The sequence below is a fragment of the Seriola lalandi genome, unplaced genomic scaffold, assembly GCF_002814215.2.
Source record: "Seriola lalandi dorsalis isolate HSWRI2012SDOR001 ecotype SW California unplaced genomic scaffold, Sedor1 jcf7180002054748, whole genome shotgun sequence".
In the NCBI taxonomy this organism is placed as follows: domain Eukaryota; kingdom Metazoa; phylum Chordata; class Actinopteri; order Carangiformes; family Carangidae; genus Seriola; species Seriola lalandi.
In genome coordinates this window covers 5,340,919-5,358,929 of record NW_019525301.1, presented here as the reverse complement: position 1 = coordinate 5,358,929, position 18,011 = coordinate 5,340,919, and the positions used below count along the sequence as shown (strand labels likewise).

Below are 18,011 nucleotides of genomic sequence, written 5' to 3'. Positions count from 1 at the left end.
CCTTTTCTTTTTAACTCATCAGTCTGTGAACTTTGAACTGCACTGAGTTGTGTGAAAAGTGCTGTACAAATAAAGTTTGATTGATTGATTGATTGATTGATTGATTAATTGATTATACCTATGCTTTTTCTGCTATGACAAGGTGCTGTGCAAAAAGGTCTGCAGTCGGTTGTTGTACGTCAGGAGCCAGGTGTGTCAGGGCCACCTGGAGTCGACGGTTTTGGGTGTGTTTCCAAACCACTTCCACCCTGTGTTCATCATGTGTCTGCTCCTGTGGACTCTTAAAGCTGTGACATCACCATGTCAGTGCAGCTTCGCTCTGAAACTGATGAGTGAAATGTTGCACGAACACAATCAATGGGTCAGAATGACTCATATACTGCGCTTTATTGCACAACAATAAGACACACAATCAAACACCATTATTGTACAGTCTGAACCTGACATCTCAAGCGTTTCACAGTTGACAGATGAACTTCCTGTTAGTCTGAAGGCTGTCGTTCACTTGCAGTGTGGCGCTCGGCTCCAGACGGCCCTCTCTCTGGTGTGGAGCCTGAAGTGGGTGTTGAGGTGAGCTGACTGGTTGAAACATTTCCCACAGACGTGGCAGCGGAAGGGCTTCTCCCCGGTGTGGATGCGGTGGTGCCTCTTGAGCATGCTGACAGTGGTGAAGCTCTTCCTGCACACTGTGCAGCTGTACGGCTTCTCCTTGGTGTGCCAGCGCATGTGGACCTCAAGCTGGCAGGCGAAGCTGAAGCCCTTCCCGCACTCCTTACAGCTGTGCCACCTCTGGATGCTCTGGCTCGGGTGAGTGGAGCGAGGCAGTGGCGGCTTCAGGGATCTCACGTTCTTGATCTGCAGTATGTGTGCGCTCGGTTTTCCGTTTGAGCGGATCAGCCCTTTCATCTGCTGGTCTGGTTTCTGAGTCCTGTGAGTCTTTGCAGGACTGGCACCAGAATCACTGTGAGCTGCTCTACAGTGTGAATGAACATACAGAGAGGATGCTGAGCTGTCGTCCTCTCTGCCGCTCTCTGCCTTAATCTCCTGGGACGTGAGTGGAGGTGGGGAGACGCTCAGTCTGCTGCACACAGTCTTGGCTGGTGGAGGATGTGACCTTTGATCTGGCTCCACATGACTACAGTTTCCTTCCTCTGAGTCTCGTCCTTCATGTGAACACTCAGTCTGAAGGTTTGTGAGTTTTGGTTCTTCTTTAACTTGAGGTAGCAGCTCCACACTGCCTCTCCACTCAGACTCACAGGACTGGCCATCCTCTCTGGGCTGGACAGAGTGAAGCTCTGAAAGGTGACCAACATCATAGTCATGCTTTCAATGAAAACACTGTCTCTTCAGTGGTTGTCTCGACCTGATCTGCTACATACTTTTTATTCTTTACAGTATCAACAAAACTGTCTCTGTCTCAGCTAAAATCTGCTGATGTAATCTTGCCTTGCTGACCAGGAATCATACATACAAGACAACCTCACCCTTTGATGAATTAATATTTATACTGCAAGATTTCTGTATAATAGGGATGCCCCAATTGATCAGGCACCGATCATGATTTTTTCATTAGAAATACGTTATCAGTAGATGTGAATTAATGATTCTAGTCACGACCACCTTAGAACAGATCACCTGTGGTTAATACTCAGGTGGGTTAGGGTTACTCTGTGTGCTCTGTGGTGTAGCCCCGCCTCCCACCTTGTTCACAGGCCACATGTCGGCCGTGTGGAACTTTTACAAAGTGTGAGACTGATAGAACACACACCACCGGCAATGCATGACGCCATAAAATCCCATTATTCTTCAGTTTGCATAATGAAACTGAGTCTCTGTTCTGAGACATATTGCCTTTTATTTATTAGACTATTTGCACTGTTTATCCTATGGAATAGGCTTAATATTTTTTGCCAGTCTGTTAATAATTGTGTTATGTAAAATTATTAATTATTACATTGTGTAATTCAGTTGTTATTACTGTAGGATACTTGCTGCTACAAAACACAAAACAATGATCAGTATCTCTGTCTCATCTTACTCACTGATGATTGGTATTGATATCAATTGATATAAAAATATGATCAGGGCATCTCTACTGTGTGAACCTCTCAGATGTGTTGACGTTGTATGATTAAAGTCATGTCATTCTGACAGTGGGTGGAAGTCTTTACCAAACTATAATTAGGAGTCCATGTTTCCACTCCTCTGTTTGTTTGTCATTAGGATTACACACAAAGTACTGAACCGATCTGCCATGAGCCTGGTTCAGGGATGAGTCCTGGTTCAGGGATGAGTCCTGGTTCAGGGATGAGTCCTGAACCAGGGAAGAACCCATTTCAACCCGTTACAACTGTTTTTGTTTTGACATCACTCCGCCAGACCAAAAATGTTCAGTTTCCACCAACTACCTGATTCTTTTTCCTCAGGTGAAACAACTTTACTTTGTATTTGTGTTTTTTTTATTTTTCTATTTGTGCTTTTACATGATTCAGCTGCTCTTTTCTTTTTAGTTTATGAGAGATGAATGACAGGAAGGAAACATGTTGTGTTAAAACTCCATTAAAATGTGTTGGTCTCCATCACTAACAGAGCATCATCATGTGATAAGATCACATGATGTGAGTGTATTTGTCAGTTTATGTTGGAAAGAAATATTTAATTGATCATAATATCAGAAATATAAGAAAATAATGTCTAAATTCAATTGGATTCCCAAAATCTAAATGTTGCTTATTTGAAGCCCAGCCTCAGTAAGTCTCTATTCCTACAGACTATGGCAAGATATTTGCATATTTATTCATAAGAAGCATTTCTAACCTGTTAATATATTTGTTCTGTTTCCCAAATATTATATTCAGAACCTAATTCAAATCTGACCTCACTCACTTAAAATCTGTACTATCAAGTATGGGGTGATTGAACAAAATAAATATCACAACATTGACATAACACTGATATTTGACATGATTGATATATATATAATAATTCTATATATAATGTTGGAAGAATTTATTTGTAATTTGCTTCTAATTTCACAACACCATTAATTACATGGACAAAAATTAATTACACTGAATCACAACTGGGCCCTAAACATTTTCATCCATATGTGACCATCAGAGGAACCACTGGATCCATTATATACATTTCATTTTATCTTTATCATAATAATTATTATAATTAGTAATTCCCTTCTAATAGTTGTCTCTTTGACGCTGTGTTGCTTTACTGCTGTGATGTCAGCTTTCAGAAGAAATGATGTGTAATATGTGATACTGGCTGAGTGTCACTTACACAACACTAACTGCACCAGGACCAAAGCTCCATTTAAATGTGATAATAAATGTGATATACACACACACTCACACATATATATATATATATACACATTAGAATGGGATGTGGCAGCTCGGTCCTCACCTGGCTGCAGCAGCAGACGCTGCACGGCTACGTTGAGGAGCCGCTTGAGCCGCTCGTTCTCCTGCTTGGAGCGTAGGATCTCACTCTGGTACTCCACCACCGCGTCTTTCACGGCGCGGAAAATCTCCTCAGCGGCCGCCGTCAGCCTGTCGTTGAGAAACACGTTCAGCAGCTCGAGTCTGCTCATGTTGTCTCCACAGGGGAACGTCCTCCTGTTTACATCCACTAACCTGGAAACACAAGGACGCCGGCGTCCGCGTCCCGTCAGTCTCACAGGGACGCCACCTGCTGGGCGGGAGACTACACTGCACCGCAGAGTCACAGAGGTGGGTTGTTTTACCAGCTGGTGTGATCTGACCTGATGGTCAACGTGACCTGCTGCTGACTGCAGGGGCGGAGAATACAAAGATGACGTCAGCTCAGACACAGTCTACTTCCTGTAGCGTCAGAGAGCTTTTCATCAACAAGCACTGACAGCTTGGTTACTAGCAGTTTACTAGCTTAAAAACACAGATAGCCTATCTCATATGGAACAATAAAGATCCAATATAAAAATAATAATAATAATAATAATGTGTTTTCTGTCACACATGGCTTGATAGTGGCTGTAAAGCTACCTTTTAATTTTGAAAACTGGGTGGAAAGTATTTATATTGGTTAAACTAATATCCTGAAAGCTAAGTGCTCTAAGTATTGGGATTACTCTTAGTTATGTTACTGTCCCATCATCTCAATGTGTTTGGTCTTACCTATTTAGTGGTATACAGTGGAAAAAGCATGGATAATTTGTAATAAATACTGTATCAATAATTAATGTAAAGAGGTGTTTTCAAGATATGACATAGAATTTATCTGGTTTAACACGTGTCAGAAAGATTCAAACTGGATATTGATTACAACTGTGATTTCTGTGGTCTAGAAAAAGAGAGTATTTCCCATCTGTTTTTTTTTTTTTTTTGGAAAATTCCATATTCATATGAAAAAATGTATGAAGAACCAAGCCAACTTCCCTGCTCTCCCTTGATGATGTTCTGATGTTAAAAACCAAAAAGCTCAGAAGACCTTAAAACTGTTGAATGAATATAATATGCTGCATATAACACAAACTCTGGCTTTGTAACATGTAAAATGTGATTTTCTTTGGTTTGTCATTGTCTTTTCTTTTATTATTTTATTGTCTATGTGTATATTTGTACCTTTGTATATGAACTTGCTACCTTCAATATGTCAGACTTTTACCTCTACACACAGTTTACTCACAGAAACATGTTGTTCTAAAGCATTTCCAGGCCAGACACACGTTCACATCAGTCTGTTGACACATGAAATTAAATCTATGGTACCACTTTACAATCAGACTCCCCTTATAAAGGATTTATGAATGGTTTATAACATATATATCTTATTAATAAGCTTGTTAACACTTTATAAATCATTTATATGTGTTATAACACATTTGATAAAAAGGATAAATGTGACCTGTTACTTACCAAATAGTGAGCCCACATGTCTCTGTACTGTTCAGCCTCATATCTCATTAGTTACTGAGCTTTCTTTGTTTTCTCCATCATCAGCATTTGTAGCTGCTGCTTCATCACGTTTGTTCAGTTACTATCAATGAACCAGCGTCAGCATCTTAATGCTCAGAAAGGAAGTGTTGTTTACCTTGACATGCTCTCAGTAGCCGTACTCATTCTAATCACAGCTGTTGATCACATTGTTCTGCTCAGTGCACATTAACATGGAGATGCTTTCTGCTGGTTGCGCTCTTCTTTAGCACTTTAGCATTCCAGCTAGAACACAGGTGGTGACCTTCGTTTACCTGGTGAACTGTTCACCCATTCTTTCTCCCACTGTTCACATCTCTGTGATTTTCCATCCATCATTTTTATGTTTCTTCTTCTCATTTTTACAACCATTTATTTATCACTTATAAACATTTATAACTGGTAAACGACTAAAACACATCATCATTTCTTAATGAGTTACAAATATTTATAACTGGTCATTCATTAATGAATGGTGATGTGTTTTACACTCCTTCTACCAGTTATAAATGGTAGTTACTCATTAGTAAGATTACTGAGTAGTAAGCATTAACTTGATCTTGCCAAATAGTGAGCCTACATCAATGTGTGAAAACTGTGTTGTAACTTATTTATAATTGTTTATTTATGATTAATAGTGTTAACAACTCAATTGATAAACTAATTATAAACCATTTATAAATCCTTCATAAGGGTAGTCTTATTGTAAAGCGGTGCCCCTGCTGGAGCAACACTTTCTCTCTGTTTTATTGAGAACCATACACTTGAGAATACTGTAAAAGAAAGGGCCACAAGAGAGATGTGTCTACCCTCCTTCCTGGGCAGGTGGAGGATGAGCTGCTACCTGTGCAGACTGCCTCTATGGATATATGATGTATGATGACGAACTTCCCATTTCAATGAATTCAGTATCTCAGAAACACCTTCATCATAAATGTATTCATTTAATTAATCATATGCATAAAATGTAAATCCTCCCACTCACTGTGGTCGAATGCACAGGGGAAGGTTGAAAACAAAACTCACTATAAGTGTCTGAAATCACTCTCTACACCCTGTATAGTTCACTGTATGGTGAGTAGTGAAACGTAGTGTACAACAGATGGTCACTGACCAAGCAATATAGACCATCATGCATTGCACTCATGCTAAAAGAAAGAAAAACAGCACAGAGTAAAGTGATTTTTCATGTTACACACTGTATAGTCCTCTATATATTATATATATATAGCCACTGTGACCACCCAGCTCCTGGGGAGAAACACAGCAAATTCATTTCAGATTTCCTCATAATTTAACTAAGATTTAAAAAAAAATAAATAAAAAAAAAGGTTACAAAAAACGAATTAATTTACCAGAACTGTAAAACAACTCTCTATCTGCTTAACCAGGTGTCATGAGTTAAAACACCTGGAAAGGGCTGTGATCGATGGTACGTGGCTGGAACCAATCTGTCTGTCTATCTGAGAGTGGTGCATCAGTGTTGCATCATGTGATGGTGAGGTTGGAAACCACCACAGTGGTGGCTAACAGGCGGGGGGGGCACAAGGTCCTGACAGAGCTTGCCACCTCTGCTTGTTGAGAGCCCATCATATGCTGGGGACCATCAGCATATGAGCCCTCCACATCCAGGGCTTAGGGGACATACTGACATGTGTTTGGTAAGTGATGAGAGAGCAGGGAACTCGAGCTTCTGCGGGAGCAAGGTTGCACCACATCCTTGGGGATGTTCATGGCAGCAGTTACGACTGGCCACGGTGGTTGTTGTTGGTTCATGGCTAGGAGCCATCCACTGGTCAAGGGCCTTAGAGGAGTGCAACATAACTCTTCCTTTAAGACCAAGGTCTTCATTTCCTCCTTCAAGTTTCCCGCCCCGTGTGGGTGCTCTACTGCTCTGTGGATAAGCCAAGGAATACCAGTCAGCTGTGTGTTTGCTATAGCAAGGAGCTTCACAGTCTTCTCAGTGTTTGAGATGCAGTCAGCAGGGCCTATGAGACCATAGTGCTCCCATAATGCAGGTATGTGTCTTTAGGATCTTTAGGTGAGTGGTACCTGAGCTTTGGGACTTGGCCTGGTTTTTCTTCCTCCAGGCTGGTGACACAGCAGCAGACATATTGTTTTCAGGTTTTCTGTCCTGCTCATTCTCATGGACACAATATCTCTGTAACGCCTTGACAGAACTTCTTCAAATTTGGCACAAACATTCACTGTCTCAAGGATGAACTGATTAGACTTTGGTGGGTCAAAGGTCAAGGTTAGTGTGACCTCAGAAAACATTTTTTAAGCCATAACTCAAGACTTCACAAAAATTATGCCAAAATTTCACACAAATGGTTGATATTTTCTATGATTGTGGATAAACAGGGAGGTAACCTGAAACTAGTCTGAGTGGAGGAGGCAGACAACCACCAGGAGGTTTTTTTTCTCTCATCCAGTCAGTTGCTGCCCTTTAGGAGTCACGGCTGGGAGAACTTCAATCCCTAATGGCCTTCGCCTTTAGTGTTAACTCATTAGAGGGTGGAGTATGTATGTGGATGTAACTCCAGTTCTATGAGTTTGTGCATAGCCCTCTAGCTGCAGACACAGCTGATTCCCTTTTTGGGGTAAATTGCTGAATTCCCAAGGGAGACAAGCAGTGGGTTTTATAGGGGAGAGCAGTGGGGGGTTGCTACCTCCTGATTAGACAGTGGGTCCAAAGATCTGATCCAGGGTGCTGAAGCAGAGCCTCAAGGGTAAAGAGTTACATCCAGTAACTACTATTTTCTGGAACAACAAACTTAGAAGTTTTCCTAAACTCAGGATTAGAAAATTTAACTAGGCCTGCTGTCTGGAATTCACCCCTGGAATAACCCCAGTAGATATTAGACAAGCCCGACTCTAACCACCTTAAAGTCAAAGCTAAATAACTTTATTTTACACAGCCTACACCCCCCAGTAAGAAAAACTCTTAAAGATAAAATCTTGTAGTTTAGCTTTAAAATAAGCTTCATTTTAATTGTCTTTCAAATTGTTTTAATTGTGCATCTAAATATGGGAGTATTCAGTTTATCTTTTTATTTTCACTTGATTTAAACGGTACTAGTTAATTCTTTTGCTTGCCTGTACTGAATGTTTTTAATCCTGTGAAGTACATTGAATGGCTGCTTTGTCTTGCTTAAGACTAAAGCAGTCAAATCCAACAGTCCTGCAATAATTCCTGATTCATGAATGTTAGAACTCTCAATTTTAGTTGGAACTGTTTTAGGTGTTGATTAAACTTTATGTTCATTCTGGATTCTGTAGTTTGAGCTGTTAAAGGTTGTTTGAATAAACTGTATATGCTGTCCACTGGATTTGTACCATGTTAAAATCCCATTTAAATTTCATTTTATTAACATACCTTCATATCACTGTCTTTTTTGCACTGAATAAAGAAAAACAAAGTGTGATGTTCATTAAAAGCTGTTGAAACAGAAACTACCACTTACTAATTTATTGTATGTAGGTGCCTAATGTTGAAGACATTTTTTAAATTATCAGTCAAAGACTGATCCAGCAGGTCATTAAAAGCATTTTTTATTTACACAGCATTTTGTACAAGCGTCTTGAAACAGGGAAAAGGTTAGGACAGAGCAAACACAGTAAGATGAAAAAACAACTTTTTCTCACCACATTGATGTGAACATACACAAAAAGAAACAACCAAAGACAGCATTGTTGAAATGAATACAGTGTTGATAATTGTAGTACAAATATCAGAAACAGTCCCTGAGGTGTTCATTAACAAAGACCAGAGAGTGATGTAACATTTGTCCCAGACTAGGTGTCTTAAAGTTTGTCCACTGAATAAAAGAACTGGTTAAAAAATACACATTTCAGTCAAACATTATAAAAACGACTCAGGGTGGGACAGTCACAGGCAGAAGGTGCACTCTGAAGATCTGAGTTTAAACTCTATGAACCACATGTCCCTGATGGAGAAGATGATCCTCACATTAACGTGATGGATGGATTTTGGAATTTTCCATCATTAAAGTAAAACATTTAAATTACATAATCTGGGAACTCTGCTCCTTCACTCGTGAATTTAAAAACCAGAACACAAGTATTGGAGGCAGGCTACTGTTGAGTGCAGCAGTATTCATTATTTCTATATTCAGCTTGCTATTCCCTTTGCATACTCAGTATACAAATACAACTTCTCTCTAAAATGAGGCTTTCATCATTCCCAGCATTTAACATTATCCAGGAACTCTTGACCGGACAGAGAGCCTTTTTCATTTTTTCTCAGGGTGTGGACATTTTGGAAACTGATGAAGCACAGACATGATGAAGAAAATCAAAGCCCTGCAGAATAACCCCGGGGCCATAAGATGATCATATGGGCAGGAAAATGAAAAAGGATTGTCTATGAGAGAAAGAACAAAAAGCTTAAAACAAGTTCAACTTTAAAGAAGAAATGTCTTTGAAACACTCCATGTTAAGTACTGGATGATGGTCTTCACTTCTCCTAAATACACAATCACAGGACAAGGTTGTGGGTGAGAAACGGGGCAGGGTTTTGATTGTGCTCGATGGAGGCCTCAGCTGTCAATCATCTCTGATAGTTCCTGCAGCAGGTCGTCCTCTCCGATGCCAGGGTCCACATCCTCCTCCAAATGGTCATCGGTGAACTCATTCATCAGCTCCTCGAAGTCGTCCACAGCTGAGGTGGAAGCAGCAGCACTGGAGCTGGAGATGGTGCGGGACACGCCTGTACTCTGCCTCCGTGCCTTTGGCTGGGTGGGGCTCTTCAGGACGGGGCTGACACAAACAAAGAGGCTTGTTATTTACTTAGTGATGGACAAAGTTAAGAGTATTTATAGAATTTAAATCGTTGTGAAAACACAACAAATACAATATTAATGGACTAATGAGAGATGAAGTTCTTGTACGTTTCTGAAGTCTTATGAAACCATTAAACAATGACCTACATCAGTACATTCTGTTTAAGAAACGATATTTGGACTCAAATTCACCCTCCTCACAAAATTTAAGTTTACACTGTAGTCTACCAAACAATACGATATTTTTGTGATATCCTGTTTTTTTTCTCCACAGAATTATATATATATATATATATATATATATATATATATATATATATAAATAAATAAATAAATATATATAACACAATTAAAATGTTTTAAGTTTGCCAGAAGTAAAGTCAGTGTTCATGTTATAAACTCTCTGTGGACCTTCACCTTTGGGGGACTGCACAGGCCTCTCTGGAAGTGGCAGCAATGATGGACGGGTTGGGTTCCTGGCTCAAACTCTGTTTGAAGACGGGGACAGTCTGAAGCTCCTCTCTCAGTGGACTGGAGCTGGTGCCTGAGTCCAGCAGGGGGCTGGGACTGTGGGGAACAGCAGAGCTCAGCTGAGCCTCTGCACTGGAGGACAGGAACACCTGACAACAAAAGCCACTGATTATTAACAGCACTAGACTGTTCAGATTCCCCATCATGCTTTGCTGTTCTTTTCTTTGTATCTAGGATAAGATAATTAACTGCAGGTAGATTATAAAAAGGGACCAGAGACATCAGAGAGCAGGGTAAAAACACAGGAGTACAAACAGAGTGAAGAGTGTATTAAATTATTTAACACAAAATATCAATATGAAATGTATAAATAAAATGTGATGATACATGCAACATACACAAAGGAGTGAAGGCCACCACCAGTGTGTCCGGCCTACCTGTCCGTCTCTGCACACTCTCTCCTGCAGTTGCTCCTCCCGGTCTGTGGAGGAGCTGTTCAGAGGTTTCACAGCAGCCACGGCAGATCGCTCCGCCCCCCTCCTCTTCTGACCTGGTTTCACCTGAACCGCAGGCTTCATGACAGATGGCTTCACATTCAGTTTGGGCCTCACTGTAAAGGAAGCAAAGTTTTGAGGCTCTGGAATGAAAAGAATGAGCACTTGATGTTTTCCATGCTAAGGACTTGATACACACTTTCAAAGAAACCCTGTTTGAATCATAGATATGCAGCTACAGGTATTTATTAATCCCATAGCCCAAAAAATTAAAGCTAGGTTTCTAATGTACCTGACAGCCAGCTGCATGACGCCGATAATAACAAAGTCACTCAAGGGCATGTCCACATACTGGTACGGTATGAATCGAGTCTGAAGTATTCCCTGCTGACCTGACTACCTAATGTGAGTTTCAGAATGAGACTGTATGACAGCATTAGGGGGGGGGGGTACCTTTGGTGTCTGTAGTGTGTTCTGGGGACTTCTTCCGATTGTTCAGTGTTTTATCTGCGGTGGAACCCTGAGGAGCTGCTCTGGACTGCTTGGCTGGTGACAGTGCAGAGTTTCTTGTGGTTTTGTCAGAGGCCTCCCTGGAGCTGCTGGGGCTCTGTGAGTTGGACTCAGTCTCACCTCCCTGTGGAGAAGAGCTCTGCTTCACAGGTACTGAGGTCACAGCTGGAACAGCAGCAACTGTTGTACCAGCAGGAGCAGCGTTGTTCAGAAGTGACGCAGCCTTGGATTTTACCAGTTTATGAAGAGGGAGCTTTTGGGTGGAAGGGGTAGTGTCAGGGGTCGGAGTGGTGGAGGAAGGTGATGAAGAGCCTGATGATGTGAAACCGTCTTTAGCAGGAGCCTTCCTCTTCATGACCCCCCTCTGAGGCGGCTCTGCTTCAGCGGAGGTTTTATCCTGCTCCTCCATTTCCTGTTTGCGAAGGCGTTTCTCACGCATGATTTCCTCGAAGGTCTTGACCTTGACGTTGTTATTAGTGGCTGGGCCAGTCTAGACAGACACAGACATAAAGTTACCATGATGTACTGTCAACAGGAGAACAACCAACAGCAGCTAATACTGCAGTGTCTTACCCCGGGAGCAGCAGGTTGAGTTTTCTTCTCTGTCGTGACGTTACCTGCTGACAGAAACTCATGTTTTAAACTCTACATGGATCGAAAATGAGGATTAGGACATTTACAGTTGACCTAACAACAACTCTGCTGTGTTAAAACACAGGAAGTGCATCAATAATGCTGCTGTCTTACTTTGGAAAGCCAACTTGTTGATGCGCAGTAGGCGGGGCTTCTTAGCACCATTCTCCTCAGTATCGGAGCTCTTCTTGTTTTCAGACTCCGGGTCCTGTTGAACCTGTATCCGTGCTGCCTTCTCCCTACGGATCTCCTCCAGGGTCTTTACTCTAACCTCCCCTGCATTAGTGGCCTCAGAATCAGGTCCCGCTGTGTTTGGCTCTGCTTGGCTCTTGTCTGTAGCTTTCTCGACAGAGTGCTGTGCCTTCTTAGGGCTGGGCTTCTGCTTCTGCTGATGCTCCTCCTCCCTTTTCTTCTTGGCTCGAAGGATCTCAGAGAATGTTTTGACGTGGCCAACCGAGTCATCTCTGACTTTGATGGCTCGCTTAACACCCCTTGTGGCTTTGGTAGTGATGGTTTTGGTGCTTTCTGGATGCACCTCTGAAGGGCCATCGTTCTGGCTTCGGGACTGAGACTTTGCTGCCTTCTCCTGTCTGATCTCCTCCAGTGTTTTGATGTGGATCTGCTCTGCTGCTTTCTTTGACTCCATGTTGCTCTCAGCTGTTGGGAAAGTTGGGTAAGTTTTACTCAATGTGCATGATTATTCTTTTCCAGACAAAGTCAAGGTAACCATTCATGTTCTTCAGACTTCTTACCTGGGTTAGTGGGAGCAACTAGGGCAGCAGGCAATCCAAGTCTATCCTTAACAGGTTTCAAAGCTTAAAAAGCAGAAGAGAGAAACAGTTAAAATATAAAAAATTTCATTCTAGTAATGAGTAATACACAAGTACAGTACAGGGCTGCAGGTAATGCACAGTGAATTCCTCTGAATGGTTTTGATATTTCACAGTACTCACTTTTCTGACAGGGGGGCTCTTCCTCATCCACAACTCTACCCAGACGCTCAGCCAGGCTCCTTTTCAGCATGACACCTTCTCCACTTTTTTCATCTGCAGCGATAATAAGTCACCATCTTTAACACTAGCAGTGGCAGCTGGAATCTGTTGATAAGCTCAAAATATTTTAAGTAACGTTGAGGTGTAACAGTAGTGCAAATTTACCAGTGACGGGCATCTTCCTCCCGAGCCTTTCAGCCACACTGCCTCTTGGTCTCCCAGTTTCTTCAAAGACAAGTGAGCCTGGGTTAAAACACGAACCACATACGGGTTAGAACAGGACAATGATAATTTTACTGCTCTCTTAGGAGTGAAAACAATGGTTAGTATCCGTACTTGAATTTTTTTTAATCAGTTTGACATTAACATTCATTTTCTGTTTTCAGGCGGGGAAAATACAGCCCAGATATCTTGATGTTTCGTCAGAGCAAACCACCGTGAGCGAGACATTTCAGTGCCAATTATTATGTCCAATTTATCTAAATTCCACCCCTCAGAAGTTCTTGATTTTTTTACCCTCTCTGGCCTCATAGGGGGCTGGCCGGAAAAGGGACTGGATGTTTTCTTTTTCTCCATTGGCCGAGGTGTCAGCACTCTGGATGGGGTAACCAGCTCTCTTCATGCTGGCCTTCAGGGCCTTCCTCAGCCGGATCTCCTCCAGGGTGCTCACTCCGAAATTCAGTGAATTATCTGCCACACAACATTAACATCCCATCAAACAACACAGTCGATCCATAAAGGTCGCCCAGAATTTGGAATATTACAGCTTTGGCCATAAATTATGACAAATTGTGTTTTTGTGTCTGTCTCCAGTCTCACCTAATTTAGGCAGCTTTCTAGGAGAAGGGCCAACCTTGCCATCCTCTCCCTCCTCTGAGAACTGGTCTGGACACAGAAAGACAAAAGTGGTAAAGACCACAGGGAAAAATCTGTCAATCTGAGGTAAAAATCTTCAAACTATGAAAAGAGAGACAGTCCAGCTACCATCTTCATCCTCATCATCATCTGCTGGATTGATCACCACTGGTGGGTGGGTGGGGCTTGGTACTGGCTCCTGGGTCTCTGTCTTAATGACTCCTCTGAGCTGAGGATTAGCTGCAGTGGGGAGAGGGGCAGCTGGTGGGGGGGTGGGCTCCTCAAGTGGCTGGTCCTCGCTCTTGGTCAGACCTGGAAAAATTACGATTATCGTTACAGCCTTTCACGGGTGGAAGAAAATGGTCTTAAACTCTACATTTTTAATGTTTTGTGTGAAGGAAGCCCACTCACCTTTATCAGGGGGGAAGAAGATGCCATCGATGTAACGGGCCTTTTCATGGAGGAAGGCACAGTGTGGCTTTTGGCAGCCCGCCGGCTTGTTCTCCCAGTAACAAGGAATCTCCTTTCGGTTTTTCTGTTTTGATGCAAATGATAAACAAAATGTAAAATCATGCATGGTGGAGATGGGCTGATCACACATCAATCACATTTATGTCCATAATATTTCCCCTAATACATGCAGGCACCAGCACAACTGAATTCAAAGGAGGGCCAAAAAAATTAAATTCTCAGTATTTTTCACAATCTAAATTTCTATTTTCACTCTTGCACATTGATCATGTTTATTAGCAAAACACGGTATCATGACTGAACAGAGTGAAGACTGTGGCCTAAACACATGGTAGTCCTGACTTTTCACTGAAATGATAGAGTTATTATCTAAACAAAAGGAGCTTGAGATGATTATACTGTACTCCGAATCACAGATGAAGCTTACGAACAATATCTATCTAATCTCCACGTGTTTAAAGTCTGCTTTTAAGTTAACATAATGTAAGTCTCTTATGAACTGTAATGTGTACTGACAGGCTTATTGTGCATACTGTGCCTTTACAGTATGTTAAGTGTTCCTCCCGACAGCTCCAGAGGCAGGAGTGGAGCTTCAGGACCAGGTTTACAGGGGGACTTTTTCTACCCTTTGATAATGGCCATTCAATACACACACAGCCTGAAGGAGGTTTCTGAGCTTCGTGCAGTTTAAAACTAATGTTTAACTTCTGCTTACTGTGATCTCCATGTGGCGAAACTTGCAAATGGTTCGAAAGCAGCGTCCTTCCTGCCACAGGTTGCAGACTGTTTCATTGCCCATGGCTGCCTCACAGTGTCTGAATGGGCAGCTGTCTCCCTGCAGGATAAATGAAAACCATTAATACTCTTCCTTCAGGTCACCAGTCACTTTCCATCCAGTAACATTATACATGAATGTGTGAGCTTTGTGCTCGGACTTTTCTTACTTTAGTGCACGTGGAATAGTAAAAGAAATAGCAGTCGTCTCCATGGTTGGTCATGGTAATGCTGGTAGGCGTCTTGAGTGGCGGGGGTGATGAGGCTATGAACTTTAAACCCAGCAGATGGTTCTCTTCAGGATCAACAGGACTCTCCCTGACAACACAGAGCAGAGCAACACATCAGAAAGAGAAACTGCGTTTTATAAGTTCACTATGAACATGTCTGCAGACATACAGCTATTAGCAGAAGAGGCTGATATGACAACATGCTCCTGCTCGAACATTTGGGATTAACACTCAAATTAAGTACAAACTGTATCATTTTACATAAGGATAAGAGAACCTGCTGGTTTTATTAATGTGTCTTGTAGTAATCTAATAAAAAGAATGAGATATTTCTGTGCTTTGAATACAATCATCAGTGCAAAAGTCTCATATATAAACAATGATTAAACAATAGGGAGTGCTTTAATTTTAAGGCAGCAGTGTACTTCGGGTGAAACTGATCTTGTTTAAATTTAAACGCTAGTCAACCATGATGCTGTGGACAAATGTCCATGTACTCAATGTGACATAAGGTGTATTTGTTTGTTCACACACAGCACCAGTGCAGCTTTACAATAATATGCTTTAGATATGCTGTAGAAAAACTTTGATACAGGATGATTTGACTACATAAGACTCAACTGAGAAATGGCCAGTGAATGAGAAACAATGTTTGGAATGAAATGTAAACAAAGAAATAAAACAAGAAAATGTGTAATACAAATAATTATGCCACCCATTGATGAATCAGTGATGGTTTTTCTTTGAACTAAATACACTAGAAATTTAGTCTGTGCTTCCAGGCTGTTATGCAGTGTTTAGTTTGGTGCCACCTTTACCTGAGGTGGCTGAGAAGTTGTCTCCCTCTGGAGAGCAGTGCTGGTAGGGTGTCTCCTTGGTGGTATGGAGTCCTGAAGGAACACTTGATCCGTGAGATAAGAGGAAAAGGGGGGTGGGTCGCCCAGAGACACTTGTCTTCCTACGACATTCTCCTTCTCTGAGACATCTTTATCTCCGCCAGACAGCTAAATACAACTGATGGTGGGTGCAATAAAGTCCTTTGGGGATTTTTTTTATTAACTGATGTAACTAATGAAAGAAATAAACAGGGGAACATAAAAAGCCAGAAAAGAAAAAATAGATCCAAAAATGCTTAAACTGATGTGGCAAAAAGAGGAGAATTGTGGGTGGGTGGGGAAAAAATCCTCAGCTTCTTCTTGGGCTTGGTGGTATTTTACACACTTGGTGACACTAGGGTGATGGCAGTAGAAAAAATGGGCAGGAAACTCAAGCTTCCAAAGATTTTGAGCTGTTGATTACCAATGCTGAAGAGAAAAAAAAAATCTTCTGCCAATGTATTCTCATGGGGGGGCTATCCATATCCAGGGATCCCCACAAAGGGCCAAGAGGATGATTTTAAACCTACAAACCAATCAAAAACACTGCCCAGGGAACTGAAAAGGGGGTTATTAAGACACAGACATTTGTGCACAAGTACAAATGAGACAATTGGACATTCCACACAGAGGTACAGCATCACGACACAAATATGCTTCCAATACTGACTCCAGGGCAAACTGGACTTTGGTTATGGTAGGGATTCATGTCAGTGGCTGGACTCACTGTCACTAGGCTTCATTATCAACGCATGTTTATCCGTTTCACGTATCTAATCCAGGAAAAAGAACAACTAAATTTGCATTTTTCCGGACTTCACGCCGGTTGGGTTGTTCATTTACTCCAAACACAGAGGCCCTTGCTCGACAATGACGATCAGCTTGAGGACCAAGTCTGCCGTCCATCTTAAGTAACAGGGAAAATCACTCTAAAGTTAGAAAATAGACTTACACTGAAATAAAAAGAAAAACAATGACTCACAAACTCATTACAAGTAAAACAAATAGTTTACTTTCCTGGGGCCACAACCTCTATTGTAGATAATATTACCGTATGTTTCGGGTAAAATATATCAGACAGCAAACTACAATAGACGATTCGTAACGTCCAAACAATACAAGTTACAATATCTGTGTCGGTTCAAGATACGGATGGTCAAGGATTAAAAACCAAGACAGTCAAGAAAACAATCATATACTTACTGTTGATTTATATATAAAAAAAAAAAAAGTAGCCCAAAGCTAGCTGGGACGACCTACGAGCGACTGCCAGCAGTGATGGAAAGCTAATACTCGGCAAACATTAGCTAAATATTAGCTAAATAATGTTGAGCGATAAAGTGACTTTGGATTTTCAGTTAGGCTGGCTATTTTGTTTCTGTTATCCGAAAGCTGTAACACTATATATGACGTTTTATTATCATACTATGCTCGTACAGTTTCAGGTTATTTTAGCTTATGCTAAAAGAACAGAGGCCTGCTTGAACCACCAATTTCTCGCGACCTTATCGTTAGCGTTAGCTCAATGTTAACACGGCTGTTTATTTATACTTTTATATTATAACACTACAGTGTAACAGCTAAATGTGTTATGTAAGCAAAGTATGTGGTGTTAATTACCAGTTTCAGGTTTTAAAAGATTATAAAAGTTGTGTAATGTAGGAAAAACCCCGTCCCTCTTCGTTGTCTGCTGCAGCCGGACTCAGACTAAAGCAAAATGGCGGCCGCAGGATAAAAAGAACGAGGGTGTGCTGCGTTCCGGTCGACTGGGAAAATTGTAAATTCAAATACTCTACCGTGCCTAAAACAGGGAGGCCCCATGATGACATGCTCAACGATGCTACAATTCAGATTTAATATTGTACTTTTTAAATTTACCTCGAACAACTACAAAATGATACTTACATATTATTGGCGTCCTGTTTCTGCTTGAT

At 41.5% G+C, this 18,011-nt stretch overlaps 2 protein-coding genes across 6 annotated transcripts; both read right to left on the bottom strand.

Moving 5' to 3' along the window:
- Nucleotides 1–368: 368 nt before the first annotated feature.
- On the bottom strand, nt 369–3,642 carry LOC111668611 (uncharacterized). Its single transcript, XM_023424690.2, has 2 exons — nt 3,421–3,642; nt 369–1,295 (listed from the first exon to the last, which is right to left on the bottom strand). The coding sequence occupies exons 1-2, from the start codon at nt 3,605–3,607 to the stop codon at nt 502–504; spliced, it is 981 nt and encodes a 326-aa protein (XP_023280458.1). The 5' UTR covers nt 3,608–3,642; the 3' UTR covers nt 369–501.
- A 4,864-nt stretch (nt 3,643–8,506) lies between these two features.
- On the bottom strand, nt 8,507–17,801 carry zc3h11a (zinc finger CCCH-type containing 11A). Of its 5 annotated transcripts, none has more exons than XM_023424715.2 (17): nt 17,698–17,801; nt 16,021–16,092; nt 15,143–15,290; nt 14,914–15,033; nt 14,139–14,262; nt 13,857–14,039; nt 13,692–13,757; nt 13,389–13,562; nt 13,038–13,115; nt 12,834–12,926; nt 12,633–12,695; nt 11,995–12,537; nt 11,821–11,867; nt 11,191–11,737; nt 10,681–10,853; nt 10,190–10,392; nt 8,507–9,749 (listed from the first exon to the last, which is right to left on the bottom strand). In XM_023424715.2, exons 3-17 carry the CDS (start codon nt 15,194–15,196, stop codon nt 9,530–9,532), a joined length of 2,688 nt encoding a protein of 895 aa, XP_023280483.1. In that variant the 5' UTR covers nt 15,197–15,290; nt 16,021–16,092; nt 17,698–17,801; the 3' UTR covers nt 8,507–9,529. The 5 variants fall into 5 exon arrangements, with proteins under 5 accessions (XP_023280483.1, XP_023280482.1, XP_087035006.1 ...); XM_023424714.2 differs by having other exon boundaries at nt 17,281–17,787; XM_087178880.1 differs by having other exon boundaries at nt 16,021–17,787.
- Between the last annotated feature and the right edge of the window lie 210 nt (nt 17,802–18,011).

What these genes read in the sequence shown, in the direction of transcription:
- zc3h11a (XM_023424715.2), bottom strand. Translation starts at nt 15,196, where the DNA reads ATGACCAACCATGGAGACGACTGCTATTTCTTTTACTATTCCACGTGC. An exon ending in CTCAACCTGCTGCTCCCGGG is followed by an intron (nt 11,738 to 11,820) that starts GTAAGACACTGC and finishes GTGTCTGTCTAG; the next exon opens with ACTGGCCCAGCCACTAATAA. An exon ending in ACACACTACAGACACCAAAG is followed by an intron (nt 10,854 to 11,190) that starts GTACCCCCCCCC and finishes CTTCCTTTACAG; the next exon opens with TGAGGCCCAAACTGAATGTG.
- LOC111668611 (XM_023424690.2), bottom strand. Translation starts at nt 3,607, where the DNA reads ATGAGCAGACTCGAGCTGCTGAACGTGTTTCTCAACGACAGGCTGACG. An exon ending in GCGTCTGCTGCTGCAGCCAG is followed by an intron (nt 1,296 to 3,420) that starts GTGAGGACCGAG and finishes GTCACCTTTCAG; the next exon opens with AGCTTCACTCTGTCCAGCCC.